Source organism: Hylobates moloch, unplaced genomic scaffold, assembly GCF_009828535.3.
Source record: "Hylobates moloch isolate HMO894 unplaced genomic scaffold, HMol_V3 SCAFFOLD_7, whole genome shotgun sequence".
Lineage (NCBI taxonomy): Eukaryota > Metazoa > Chordata > Mammalia > Primates > Hylobatidae > Hylobates > Hylobates moloch.
In genome coordinates this window covers 43300536-43315048 of record NW_026652282.1, presented here as the reverse complement: position 1 = coordinate 43315048, position 14513 = coordinate 43300536, and the positions used below count along the sequence as shown (strand labels likewise).

Sequence of the window (14513 nt, the reverse complement as noted above, 5' to 3'; positions counted from 1 at the left end):
GTGAGCCGAGATTGTGCCACTGCACTCCAGCCTGGGCGACAGAGCGAGACTCCGTCTCAAAAAAAAAAAAAAAAAAAAAAAAAAATACTCAGCGGAGTGCAGTGGCTCACGCCTTATAATGTCAGCACTTTGGGAGGCCGAGGCGGGCAGATCGCTTGAGCCCAGGAGGTCTAGACCAGCCTGGGCAACACAGCGAGACCCCGTCTCTAACAAAAAATTAAACAATTAGCTGGACGTGGTGGTGCACACCTGCAGTCCCAGCTACTCGGGAGGCTGAAGCGGCAGGATAGCTGAGCCCAGGAAGTCAAGGCTGCAGTGAGCGGTGATCACACCACTGCCCTAACCTGCACCACAGAGCAAGGCCCTGTTTCAAAAAAAAATAATAATTTATACCCTGACTTAGTAAGGTCAGATAAAAAACAGGAAAATGGCTTACGCATTGTGAAAATTCATGGAGATTTTGTACACTGATGATTTTTGTACTTCCTGTATGAATGTTATACTTCATTAAGTAATTTACCCCCAAAAAACACTTTTATGCTCTCTGGAGTTCTAGCTTTTTAGTTTGCCTTTGTCTGAAACTTGACGAAATCATACTTTCCCAAGTTTATACAGCTAGGAGGCAAACTTCCAGGTAATTCAACTCCAGGAAGGACACTAATGCTTCTAATTGAAACCCAGGAAGAAGTTAACAATCGAGCCTTCAGAAGGCAGAAAGCGAGACAGACCCAGGGAGCTCAGCAGCATATATCTCTAAAGCTCTGCCATTATTGAACCGGCTCAAAGGATCCCCGGTCTTTGTGTCCCTTTTCCAAGTTTCACATTCTCAGATCTTGGGGAATCACTGAATCATTGGAAAAGCCCTCTGTCCAGCTTGGTCTAGAGATTTCTTTGAAACCTGACTAAAATGTTGGTACTGACTGCCAGGGACCAATTGAAAGAGAAGTGGCCAGGCTCAACTACGAACCAATCAATGGGGCCCAAATGATACCATCTGTAAAAAATCAGCTTTCTGGGGTCTCAGAGCAGGGTGGATAATGGATCCGGAAGAGCAAATGGGGAATGCCCAGCAGAGCATGCAAAAGGCTCAGCAATGTGCTGAGCACATAGTTAGTTCTCAAAACAATGAATGGAAGAAGCCAAGAATAAATGAAGAAAATTTTTAAAATATAAACTGAGTTGGGCACAGTGGCTCACACTTGTAATCCTAGCACTTTGGGAGGCCGAAGTGGGAGGATCGCTTGAGCCAGGGAGTTCGAGACCAGCCTGGGCAACATAGGAAGACCCTGTCCCTACAAAATTAAAAAAAAAAAAAAAATAGCTGGGTGTGATGGTGCGCACCTGTGCTCCTAGCTATTCGGGAGGCTGAGGTGGGAGGATTACTTGAGCCTGGGAGGTCCAGGCTGCAATGGAGCTGTGATCACACCACTACACTCCAGCCTGGGTGACAGAATGAGAACCTGATTAAAAAAAAAAAAAGCTCACAAAACTTTGCTTTTGTCTTACTTAATCTTCATAACATGTTAAGGTTGGTCCTGTTCTTAAATGGTGTATGTCTACTAGATATTGGCTGAATTATTGAATATATCTTAGACTCTTCTGAGAAACTTTACATGTGGCAAAATGCAAAAAGGCAGTCTTCCCACTTAACTGCACAACATCCGTGTGGTTTGGACAAAATACAGGCTGCACTTACAAATGTTATTTCTGGCCGGGCACAGTGGCTCACGCCTGTGATCCCAGCACTTTGGGAGGCCGAGGTGGGCGGATCAAGAGGTCAGGAGATGGAGACTATCCTGGGTAACACGGTGAAACCCCGTCTCTACTAAAAATACAAAATAATTAGCCAGGCGTGGTGGCGGGCGCCTGTAGTCCCAGCTACTTGGGAGGCTGAGGCAGGAGAATGGCGTGAACCTGGGAGGCGGAGCTTGCAGCGAGCCACCACTGCACTCCAGCCTGCGCGACAGAGCGAGACTCCGTCTCAAAAAAAAAGTAAACAAAAAACAAAAACAAATGTTATTTCCAACAAAGGAGTCTTGTAAGATACTAGCGCTCCAACTATTGTGTCCATGTCATATGGACGCAACCCTCAAGGTTAACTTTTTAGGTAAGTCTGCAATTCTATTTTGGTGTCATTTAAGATAACATGTTGCCTTGGTATTAATATTAGACAGATATCTCTATTTTTAGAAGGTATAAATAATGGGGATTTTCTCTGAAAGCCAGAAAAGGATTATTGGCATGTCTCTCTCGCCCCATGTGTTTAGAGTCAAAATCACCTATAGCACTGCTGGATTTTCTGATGGAGACAAGGAGTAAGAGCCCGCTTTTCATTTATCATAGGGTGGGATGTGCAAACTATTAGCCTGGAGTTTGGAATCGATCCTGAGGACACTGGGGCAAAGGTTTAGACAGGGGTATGATGTGGTCAGATGCCTCTGTCTTGGTCCTGGGGAGAGCCTTGGATGGAAAGATACTGGAAGCAAGGAGATCAAAAAGGAGGTCCTTGCCATGGTCCTGGGGAGAACTTTCTTTTTTGTTTATTCATTCTTCCATTCAACAAATATAAAGTATATGCTAGGCAGTCTACATAAATTAATTCTTATAATCTGCATAAAAACCCTGTGAGGTAGTATCTTAGTCCATTTTTCTGTTGCTATAATCAAATACCCAAGACTGGGTAATTTATAAAGAAATTTGAGAGGCTGAGGTGGGAGGATTGCTTTGAGGCCAGTTCAAAACAGCCTCGGCAACATAGCAAGACCCTGTCTCTACAAAAAAATTTTAAAATTAGCTGAGCGTGGCAGTATGCCTGTAGTCCTAGCTACTTAAGAGGCTGAGGCAGGAGGATTGCTTATGCTCAGAAGTTTGAGGCTGCAGTGAGCTGTGATCATGCCACTACACTCTAGTCTGGGTGACAGAATGAGACCCTGTCTCTAAAAACAACAACAACACCCCCCCTCCAAAAAAAAAAAGAAAGAAAAGAAATTTATTTCTTACAGTTCTGGAGGCTGGGAAGTCCATGGTCAAGGAGTCACATCTGGTGAGGGCCTTCTGCTGGTGGGGCCTCTCTGTGGAGTGGCGAGGCAGAGCAGGGCATCACATGGTGAGGGTGCTGACCTTGCTAGCTCAGATCTGTTTCTCCTCTTAGAAAACCACTAATGCCCCACCCTTATGACTTCATCTAATCTAATCCTAATTACCGCTCAAGGTCCCATCTCTTAAATACCGTAGTCGGATTTCCCACCTCCTTAATACTGTTAAAATAGAGATTTAGTTTCAACATGAGTTTTGGAGGGGAGAAACATTCGAACCATAGCAGGTAGGTGTTATTACTCTAAGCATTCTACAGATTAGAGTACTGAAAGCCAGGGAGAAACAAGCTCAAGGTCAAAGGGGGTAGTGTCACAGAGAGTAGGCAGTGCAATGGACGTAACCTGGGGCTATGCCTGCTGTGTTTGAGGAAGAGCAAGGAAGTCAGCATGTCTTTAAGTAGAGTGAATGATAGGTGAGTGACTGCAGACGAGGTGAGAATGGAGTGAAATCATGCAGGGTTTTGACCTTAACAGTGAGGCATTTCTCCAAAGCTATATACTGTAGGCCTAAGCAGAGCCAGGATTTGAACTGAAGTCCACAGGTCACTTGATATTTCTTTTTTTGAGACGGAGTTTTGTTCTTGTTGCCCAGGCTTGAGTACAGTGGTGCAGTCTCGGCTCACTGCAACTTCTGCCTCCCGGGTTCAAGTGATTCTCCTGCCTCAGCCTCCCAAGTAGCTGGGATTACAGGTGCCTGGCACCACAGCTGGCTAATTTTTTTGTATTTTTAGTGCAGACGGGGTTTCACCATGTTGGCCAGGCTGGTCTCGAACTCCCGATCCTCAGGTGATCTGCCCACCTCAGCCTCCCAAAGTGTTGGGATTACAGGAGTGAGCCACTGCGCCTGGCCTTACAGAGGTCACTTGAAGCCAGTCTACAGGTATCTGTGGTTTTATTATTTATTCTTTTCCATCTCTTCAAAACTTCTCAAGTACCCAGTTGTTTTATGACGGAGGGTCTATAAGGTAATGACAGACTGCAGGATGAGTGATGGGGGTCTGTAGAGTAAGTGAGGGGTATCTGTTGGGTGAATGATAGCAGGTCTGTGGGGAGAGTGACGGAGGATCCCTGGGGTGGATGGGAGTCTGTGGGTTCATGATAGGTGGACTATGAGGTAAGTCATGGGGGTCTGAGGGGTGAATGATGGCATCTGTGGGTGAGTGATGGGGTGTATATGGTGGATGGTGGAGGACCATGAGTTGAGAGATGGGATGGTGGTGTGAGTGATAAGGGGTCTGTGGGATGACAGATGGACTCTGTGGGTTGAGTGATGGGTTCTGCAAGGTGAGTTATGGGATGCTTATAGGGTTAGTAAAGGGGCATCTGTAGAATGAGTGGTGGGTCTGTGGGGTCAGTGATAGGGGTTGTTAGGGTGACTGATGAGGGGCTTCTGGGGTGAGTTATGGGATCTTCAGAGTGAAGATTTTGGGGGTGATAGGGGCCTGTGGGGGTGAGTGATGGGGTTGAGGTCTGTGTGGTGAGTTATGGGGTTTCTGTGGGGTCAATAATGGGCAATCTGTGAAACAAATGAATGTGTGTTGGTAGGGAGAGTGATGGGTATCTTAGGAGTTGTTGGGGTATGTGGGAAGAGTGATGGGGGATCTGTGGGGTGGCTTATCAGAAGCCAAGAGGCTGAGTGATGGAATATGTGTGGTAGGAGTGTTGGGGGCTCTGTGAGGTGAGTGATGGGGAGTGTTATGAACTGAATGATGTCCTCCTCCCCAAATTCATATGTTGAAGCCCTAATATCGGGGGAACCAGCCCCCAATATTTCAACGTAATGTCACTATATCTGAAATAGAGCCTTTAAGGAGGTAATTAAGGTTAAATGAGGTTATAAGGGTGGGGCCCTAATTCAATAGAACTGGTATCCTTATAAAAAGAGGGACACTGGGCATGAGTGCACAGAGAAAGGGCCACGTGAGGACACAGCAAGAAGGTAGCCATCTGCAAGCCAAGGAGAGAAACCCCACCAGACACCAACCCTGATGGCACCTTGCTCTTGGACCGTCCAACTTCCCAAAGTGTGAGAAAATAAGTTTGTTGTTTAAGCCACCTGGTCTGGGGCATTTTGTTATGGAAGCCAGAGCCGACTAACACAGGGGAGGATTAGGGTCTGTGGGGTTAGTGATGGGGCCTCTGGAAGGTATGATCAGGGGACAATAAACTGAGTAATAGGGATCTGTGGGGTAGTAACAGGGTCTGTAGGCTGATGGGGAACCTGTGGAGTGAATGATGGGGTATTGAGTGGCGAGTGGCAGGATTCTGTAGGATTAATGATGCGGGCTGTGGGGCAAGTCTGTAGGGGGAGTGAAGGAAGTCTTTGAGGAATGGGGGATCTGTAGATGACTGATGAGGATCTGTGGGGTGACGGGGGCATCTGTGGGGAGGGGGAATGACTGGGGGTCTGTAGGGGTGCTGATGTGCTAGCTTGTAAGGTGAGGGGGCTTTGTGGTGTGAGAGATGGAGGGCCTGTGAGATGAGTGGGAGGCACGTGTGGGGTTAGTAATGGGGTATCAGTGGGGTGAGTGATTAGAGCTCTGTAGAGTCAGTGATGAGTGAGTCTGTAGAGTGAGTGAAGTGATTAGCGGCCAATAAGCTGAATGATCCAGGGGTGGAGCCTGTTGGATGAGTAATGTGGCTCTGTGAGGTGAATGATGTGAATATGTAGGGTTCACGATGGGGCCTGTGGGGTGAGTGATGGGGGATCTTTAGGGTTTGTGATGGGAAGTCTATAGGGTGGGTGTTGGGGGGGTCCATGTGGCAGCAATGCAGGGGAATCTGTGGGCTGAGTAATCAGGGCATGTGATGGGGGTCTGTGGGGTGAGTGATGGAAGGTCTGTGAGGTTAAGTATTGGGGAGTGAGTGGGGTGAGCACAGAGGGATATTACTGACTGAATTGTATCTCCCCAAAATTCATGCTGAAGCCCTAACCCCTAATACTTCAGAATGTGACTGCATTTGAAAATAGGGCCTTTCAAGAGGTGATTAAGTTAAAATGAAGTTGGTGAAGGTGGGTCCCAATCCAATCTGGCTGGTGTCCCTATAAGAAGAGATTAGGACACCGACATGCACAGGCAGAGGGAAGACTGTGTGAGGACACAGTGAGAAGGTGACCATCTACAAGCCAAGGAGAGAGGCCTCGGGACACTAAACTGGTTGACACCTTGAACTTGGATTTTCCACCTCCAGAACTCTGAGGAAATAAATTTCTGTCGTTTAAGCCACCAGGTCTGTGACATTTTGTTATGGCAGTCTTAGAAAACTGACACAGATTTTGGTCCTGAGAAGTGGGGTGCTGCCATAACAAATACCTAAAAATGTGGAAGTAGCTTTGGAACTGGGTAATGGGTAGAGGCTGAAAGAGTTTTGAGGTGCATGTTAGAAAAAGCCTATGTTGCTGCTATGGTCTTAATATTTGTGTCCCCCACACCTCCAATTTCTATGTTGAAACCTAATCCCCAGTGTAATGATATTAGGAGGTGGGGCCTTTGGGAGGTGATTAGGTCATTCCCTTAGGTCATTCCCTTATAAGGGATGAAGGGACTGGAGTTCTACCCTCCCACCATGTGAGAGTACAGAGGGAAGGAGCCATCTGTGAGGAAGCAGGCCCTCACTAGACACTGAATTTGCCAACACCTTGATTTTGGACTTCCCAGACCCCAGAACTGTGAGAAATAAATTTCAGTTGCCCATAAGCCACCCAGTTTATAGTATTTTGTCAGAGCAGTCCAAACGACTAAGACAATTATCTTGAAGGCTACTGGTAGAAATATGGACGTTGAAGGTGCTTCTGGTGAGGCCTCAGAAGGAAATGAGGAATATGCTATTGGAAAATGGAGGGAAGGCAAAGAATTGGTTAATTGTGTTCTAGTGTTTTGTGGAAGGTAGAACTTGTGAGAGGTGAACTTGGGAGATTTAGCTAAGGAGATTTCTAAGCAGCGTATTATGTGGCCTTTTTCTCCTTGCTGCTTCTAGTAGAATGCAAGAGGAGAGAGAGAAATTGAAAAAGAAATTGTCAGGCAGAAGGGAACTTGAATGTGAAGATAAAAAAATTCTCAGCCTATCCAACACTGCAAAAGCTGAGAATGTGTTCTGGTGAGAAGACAAAGGGTGTGGCTAAACAATCATGCCACAAAGAGATCATGGGTGTGACTCACTGACCTAATCAGCCATCTTGGCAGAAGCCAGGAATAGAGATGGGTAATACCAGCAGAAACACGGCCAGCTGGGACTAAAGAGGACAGAGATGGGACAAAATGAAAGAAGACTGTAGGACTTCTGGGATTCAACAGGACACAACAACAGAGCTTTCTGGCTGTGAACATGCATTATACTTCAAGAAAAAGGGAGAATGATCCCAAAGGTGGGGCTGTCTCCTCCTCAGTTCCAGAGGGCAGGGAGGCCTCCTCTGTTTCAGTGGCTCAGGCTGCCACCCAGGGCTCAGGGAGAGACACCGCCTCTCCAGTGTACCAGGAAAGTGGGGCCCCCTATCTGGTGGGCCCAGAGGACAGAACATAGAGCCAAACAGGATTATTCTCAAGCCTTAAAAATCTTATAGAATTTGCCCTATTCAGTTTCAAACTTATTTGGAACCTGTGATCCCTGTTTTTTCTCCTGAGACGGGTCTCGCTCTGTCGCCCAGTCTGGGGTGCACTGGTGAGATCAGGGCTCACTGCAGCCTCGACCTCCTGGGCTTAATCAATCCTCCCACCTCAGCCTCCCGAGGAGCTGGGACTATAGGCGTGTACCACCATACCTGGCTAATTTTTTAGTTTTTTGTAGAGATGGGGTTTCACCATGTAGCCCAGGGTGGTCTCAAATACCTGGGCTCAAGTGACCCTCCCATCTCAGCCTCCCAAAATGCTGGGATTACATGCGTGAGTCACCACGCCTGGCCTGTGATCCCTTTCTTCTTTCTGATTTCTCCTTTTTGGAATGGAAATATCTATCTAGCTTATGCTTGTCCTACCACTGAATTTTGGAAGCAGATAATTTATCTGGTTTCACGGGTTCACAGCTAGAGAAGAATTTTTGCATCAGGATGAATCATACCTCCAGTCTCATTTACACTTGATTTGGATGATATTTAGGTAAGACTTGGGACTTAAAGTTAATGCTGGACTCGATTAAGAGTTTTCAGAGTGGCTTATGGCACAGTGACTTATGTCTATAATCCCAACCCTTTGGGAGGCCGAGGTGGGTGGATCATCTGAGGCCAGGAGTTCAAGACCAGCCAGGCCAACATAGTGAAACCCTGTGGTTGCAGTGACCTGAGATCATGCCGTTGTGCTTCAGCCTGGGCCACAGAGCAAGACTCTGTCTCCAAAAAAACAAAAGAGAGTTTTAGGCTGCTGGGATTGGGGTGAATGTATTTTGCATGCAAGGACATGAATTCTTGGAGGCCAGAGAGAACAGAATGTTATAGACTGAACTGTGTCCTCCCCAAATTCATATGTTAAAGCCCTAACCCCCAATACCACAGAATGTGACTATATTTGGAGATAGGGACTTCAAAGGGGTGGTTAAGTTAAAACGGGACTCATAGAGTGGGCCTCATCCAATACGAATGGTGCCCCTCACTTTTTTTTTGGGACAGAGTCTCTGTGGCCCAGGCTGGAGTGCAGTAGTGCCATGATGTTGGCTCACTGCAACCTCCACTTTCCGGGTTCAAGTGATTCTCCTGCCTCAGCCTCCCAAGTAGCTGGGATTACAGGCATGTGCCACCACGCACAGCTAATTTTTGTATTTTTAGTAGAGATGGGGTTTCACCATGTTGGCCAGGCTGGTCTCAAACTCCTGAGCTCAGGCGATCCACTTGTGTCAGCCTGGGATTATAGGCATGAGCCACCGTGCCTGACTGGTGCCCACCCCCCAACCTCCTTTTTTTTTTTTAAGACAGGCTTTCACCATGATCATGGCTCACTGCAGCCTACACCTCCCTAGCTCAGATGATCCTTCCACTGTGGCCTCATGATGCCCAGCTAATTTTCAAAATTTTTTTGTAGAGATGGGGTTTCACCATGTTGCCCAGGCTGGTCAAATGGTGTCCTCATAAAAGGAAGTTTGGGCTAGGCATGGTAGTTCACACCTGTAGTCTCAGCTACTTGGGAGGCTGAGGTGGGAGGACCACTTGAGCCTAGGAGTTTGAGATCAGCTTGGGCAACACAGTGAGACCCCGTCTCTAAAAAAATTGAAAAAATATTGCCGGGCATAGTGGTTCACACCTGTAATCCTGGCACTTTGGGAGGCCGAAGCGGGTAGATCACCTGAGGTTGGGAGTTCGCGTGACCAACATGGAGAAACCCTGTCTCTACTAAAAATACAAAATTAGCTGAGCATGGTGGCACATGCCTGTGATCCCAGCTACCCGGGAGGCTGAGGCAGGAGAATTGCTTTAACCCAGGAGGCAGAGGTTGTGGTGAGCCAAGATCGTGTCATTGCACTCCAGCCTGGGCAACAAGAGTGAAACTCCGTCTCAAAAAAAAAAAAAAATTAGGTATAATGGCACATGCCTGTTGTCCCAGTTACTTGGAAGTTTGAGGTGAGAGGATCGCTTGAGCCCAGGTGTTTGAGACCAGCCCGGGCAACATAGTGAGACTCCATTGCTATAAAAAAAATAAATATAGCCATGTGTGGTAGTACACACCTGTAGTCCCAGCTACTCAGGAGGCTGAGGCAGGAGGATCGCTGGAGCTGGGGAGGTAGAGGCTGCAGTGAACCATGATCACATGATCATACCACTGCACTCCAGCCTGGCACAGAGTGAGGCCCTGTCTCAAAAAACAAAAAAAAAAAAAAAAAAAAAAAAAGGAAATTTGGACACACAGAGAGACACCAGGGACAGGGACGCTAGTTCATAGAGACCATGTGAGGACACAGTGAGAAGGTGGCCACCTGCAAGCTATAGACAGGGGCCTCAGGAGAAGTCAAACCTGCTGACACCTTGATCTTGGACTCCAGAACTGTGAGAAAATGAATTTCTGTGGTTTAAGCCTAGTCTGTGGCATTTTGTTATGGCAGCTCAAGTTAAGACAAGGGGACTGTGGGGCCAGTGATAGGGTCTGTGTGGTGAGTTATGGGGTCTGGCAGGGGGTCAGTGATAGGGGTTTGTGAGGTCAGAGGTGGGAGGTCTTTATGATGCTGATGGGGGTCTGGAATAAGTGAATGATGGTGGGATCTGTGGGGTCAGTCATAGGGCATCTCTGGGGTTAGTAATTAAGGATCTCTCAGTGTTAGAGTCAAGATCTTTTATTTCCTGATTTTAAAAATTGTCACCATCATAGACCTCCTGGCTTCTCTTGTATCTGTGTTCTAATGGCTCCCAGCAGTGCCTTCACACAGCCCCTTTATTCCCCTTCTTGTGCTCACCCATGAGCCTGAGTGTGACAGATCAATTAGCTTTGTCCCTCCAAACTGTGGGAGCAGGACTAGACTCTTCTGGCAGGCAGAGAGCTCCTCCTCGGCCAGTGTTCGAGCCCGGTCCACCACTCCTCAGTTCTTCTTGCTCTTGGATTTTGTGGCCTTGGCATCCAGCGTGCTCTGGGCGTGAGTGAGGTGCTTCACAGCATCAAGCACAAGGACTCCAGGCAGCACCAGCCACAGGGCATTCATGAAGACAAAGTAAAACCAGAAGTAGAGAGGGTGGCCCAGCTCCCCGTGCTGGAATCCGTCGCGGTGCTCTGTCAGGAAGTAGAGCACATCCCCATAGATCTGGCCTGTGGGCGGCAGGAGGGGAAGGAGAAGCCCCAGTGAGGAAGGGGACACTTTCCCCAATTCTCTATTCCAAAGCACTTTCCAAGTCATCATTCAAGGTCTCAGAGCTAAGTATTCTGAAATCATAGAGCTAAAAATCTGAGAAATCAGAAAAGTGAGATTCCAGACACCAGAGAGCTGAGAATTTCAGAACTCAGGAGAGCTCATACCTTCAGATTTAAGGAAGTTCAAAATCCTCGAATCCAAGACAGCTTAGGATTCTGGGACTAAAGATAACTCATATCACTAGAACTAAAGAAAGCTAACAATTTAATAACACCAGATGACTGAGGCCGGGCACGGTGGCTCACACCTGTAATCCCAGTACTTCAGGAGGCCAAGCCAGGAGGATTGTTTGAGCTCAGGAGCATGAGACCAGCCTGGGCAACATGGCGAAACCCCATCTCTACTAAAAATACAAAAGTTAGCCAGGCACAGTGGCACATGCTTGTAGTCCCAGCTACTCAGGAGACTGAGGCAGGAAGATCGCTTAAGCCTGGGAGGTGGAGGTTGCAGTGAGCCGAGATCACACCACAGCACTCTGGCCTGGGTGACAGAGCCAGACCCTGTTTTAAAAAAAGATGACGGAATCTTACATGAAGGGATCTCAGAGTCCTCATCCTGGAGGTTCCAGGGGCTTCTTGCCACCCTGGGCCACCTCATGTAACCTTCACAGGAGACTCTGTGATGGAGGAGGAGGAGGAAGAAAAATGAACCCTCCCCACCTGAGAGCACAGGCTCAGAGAAGGGGATGACCTTTTCAGAGTCTCAGGGGGTTTGTCATTCAGTCTGACTTACCCCTGGAAGGGCACCGTTGAGAGATCCCACCCACAGGGATACATCTGTGTCTGTGGATCCCCCATCAACCCCTCTAGTGCCCAGTGCCCCTCTAGTGCCCTTTCCTTACCCACAGAGACCACAAGCTGTAGAATGAAGCGGAGGGGATGCTGGCGGAGAAAGGCGATCACCACCCACAGGCTGAGTGGTCCCCACAGGCAAGCTGTGATGGTTTCCATGCACACTGTGAAGTTGTCACCCCTGCAGGAGAAAGCATGAGGGGACACTGGCATCGGTGTGCTCTTCCTACAGGTTAGCCCATTAGTGCTCCCCAACTCACCACCCCCCAAAACCAATGCCAGTCTCCATTGACAGAGGCAAACACTTACAGGATGTATCGGCTGTCTCCCTTGGCATACTCTTTCCCTGAAGAAAATAAGAGAGAGATATGAAGAATAAAGGCAGTGAAAGGAACACACACTTGTGAGAGCTGGGGGTCCCTGCAAGAAGACAGACTTCATAACCTTCCCATGCGTCTGCTTCCTCATCCGTGAAATGGGGTAACTGTTTGGATTCTAGTGGTTTATTTATCTAAAACAAGGTAGTATGTGTAAAGCCTGACACAAAACAGTGTGGCTGTGATTGGTACTCAAGAAGTGTGTGTGGTATAAAAGGAGGCAGGTGCAGATGATGGAGTGAGTGAAGTAGCCAATGAGAGAGAGAGAATGTAGATGAACAGATGAGTGAATAAAAGAGTGAGCAGAGAATCAGAAAGAAAAAGACCACCGGGCGCGATGGCTCATGCCTGTAATCCCAACACTTCGGGAGGCTGAGGTGGGATGATGGCTTGCATAAAGGAGTTCAAGACCAGTCTGAACAATATAGTGAGACCCCCATCTCTACAAAACATACAAAAATTAGCTGGATGTGGTGGCACGTGCCTACAGTCCCAGGCTGTAGTGGGAGGATGTCTTGAGCCCAGGAGGTTGAGGCTGCAGTGAGCTATGATAGCACCACAGTGCTCAGCCTGGACAACAGGGTGAGACCCTGTCTCAGGAAAAAAAAAAAAAAAAAAAGAAAGAAAAAGACCATCCAATATAAAAATAGGCAGAAGACTTGAATAGGTTCTTCACAAAGAGGATTTCTAAATGGCCAATAAGTATATGAAAGATGTTCAAACTTCCATTAGTCACTAAGGAAAAGCAAATTAAAACCATAATGAGATATCACTCATATCTACTGGAATGACTAAAATTTGAGAAACATCTGACCAGCCGGGCACAATGGCTCATGCCTGTAATCTTTTTTTTTTTTTTTTTTTTTTAAGATGGAGCCTTGCTCTTGTCGCCCAGGCTGGAGTGTGCAGTGGCGCGATCTCAGCTCACCACAACCTCTGCCTCCCGGGTCTGAGCGACTCTCCTGCCTCAGCCTCCTGAGTAGCTGGGATTACAGGCGGCTGCCACCATGCCCAGCTAATTTTTAGACTTTCAGTAGAGACGGGGTTTCACTATGTTGGCCAGACTGGTCTCGAACTCCTGACCTCAGGTGATCTGCCCGCCTTCGCCTCACAAAGTGATGGGATTACAGGCATGAGCCACTCTGCCCGGTCTTGTTTATAATGGCAGAAGATTGAGGGAAAATGCCCATCAATACTAGACAAGTCAAGTAACTGTATAATGTCCATGCTTCGAAAGCTCTTTATGAAATCATGAGGAGTGACCTCATTAAAAAAAGCAGCTGGGTGCGGTGGCTCACGCTTGTAATCCTAGCACTTTGGGAGGCTGAGGTGGGCAGATCACTTGAAGCCAGGAGTTGGAGACCAGCCTGGGCAACAAAGCGAGACCCCATCTCTTAAAAAAAAGTCGTTAAAAAAAATAACTTGGTGGGGTGGCACATGCCTATAATCCCAGCTATTAGGGAGGCTGAGGCAGGAGGATTGCTTGATTGCCCAGGAGTTCAAGCTTGCAGTGAGCTATAATCATGCCCCTGCACTCTAGTCTGGGTGACAGAGCGGACCCCGTCTCAAAAAAGAAAATGGCTTCTTTGGTTTTCTTGTAAGGAAAGAAAGAAAAAGAGAAAAGATTAGAAATATATAGCATATTACCATTTGTGTAAAAAGGGAAAAGTGCAAATAATGATAATAATAGTGAACAGTTACATAGCAACCACTGTTTGCCAAACACTGTTCTAAGTATCTTACATATAGTTGGTTATTACTATTATCCTCCTTTTACAATTGAGCAAATTGAGACTTACGTGTGTAAATAAACTAAAAAGAAACATAAACAACTATCAACAGTGCCTAACAGCGTTTGGGGAAACTTGGTGGATAGAAAGCAGATTTTCACTGCAAATCTCTTTTTTTTTTTTTTTTAATTTTTTTTGCACACAAAAACAATAAACATTTTCTAAAAATACATACAAACAAAAAGATGCATATCAGACATATTAGGAAGGTTGCACATGGGAAGTCGGGGAATAGAAATGGGGGGTGGGAGTTAAAATAAATGTGAGAGGGACTTTATATGGATCAGTGATAATAACTCAATCCTCAATTTGACAAAGAAGAGGGAGAAGGAAGAGGAAGAAAAAGAAAGTGGGATAAAGGATCAGAAAGGGAGGAAAATAGAAAAAATTAGAGTATGACTCCAGGGTAGACCTGTTTTGTTGTCACTGAGTTGGTTGGTTGGTTTGTCTGTTGTATTTTTCATGTTTCGCCATGTTGGCCAGACTGGTCTCGAACTCCTAGCCCGAAGTGATCAACCCGCCTCGCCCCCCAGAGTGCCGGGACCACAGGCGTGAGCCACCACGTCCAGCCCCCATATTGCTTCTGGCCTCCGTGGTAGACCTCCGAGACGGAGCGGCCGGGCAGAGGCGCTCCTCACT

The 14513-nt window shown here is 47.1% G+C and overlaps 1 protein-coding gene across 1 annotated transcript in view; it reads right to left on the bottom strand.

Annotated features, from left to right (window-relative positions):
* Window positions 1–10320: 10320 nt before the first annotated feature.
* The window catches only part of LOC116811655 (protein-serine O-palmitoleoyltransferase porcupine), a 23139-nt gene continuing 18946 nt past the window's right edge, over window positions 10321–14513 (bottom strand). Inside the window, exons 15-17 of the mRNA XM_032756858.2 lie at window positions 12017–12127; window positions 11758–11888; window positions 10321–10813 (exon numbers count right to left, since the gene is read on the bottom strand). Of these exons, the coding sequence (XP_032612749.2) occupies window positions 10590–10813; window positions 11758–11888; window positions 12017–12127 (466 nt within the window). The 3' untranslated portion in view covers window positions 10321–10589. The remainder of the gene's footprint in view (window positions 10814–11757; window positions 11889–12016; window positions 12128–14513) is intronic.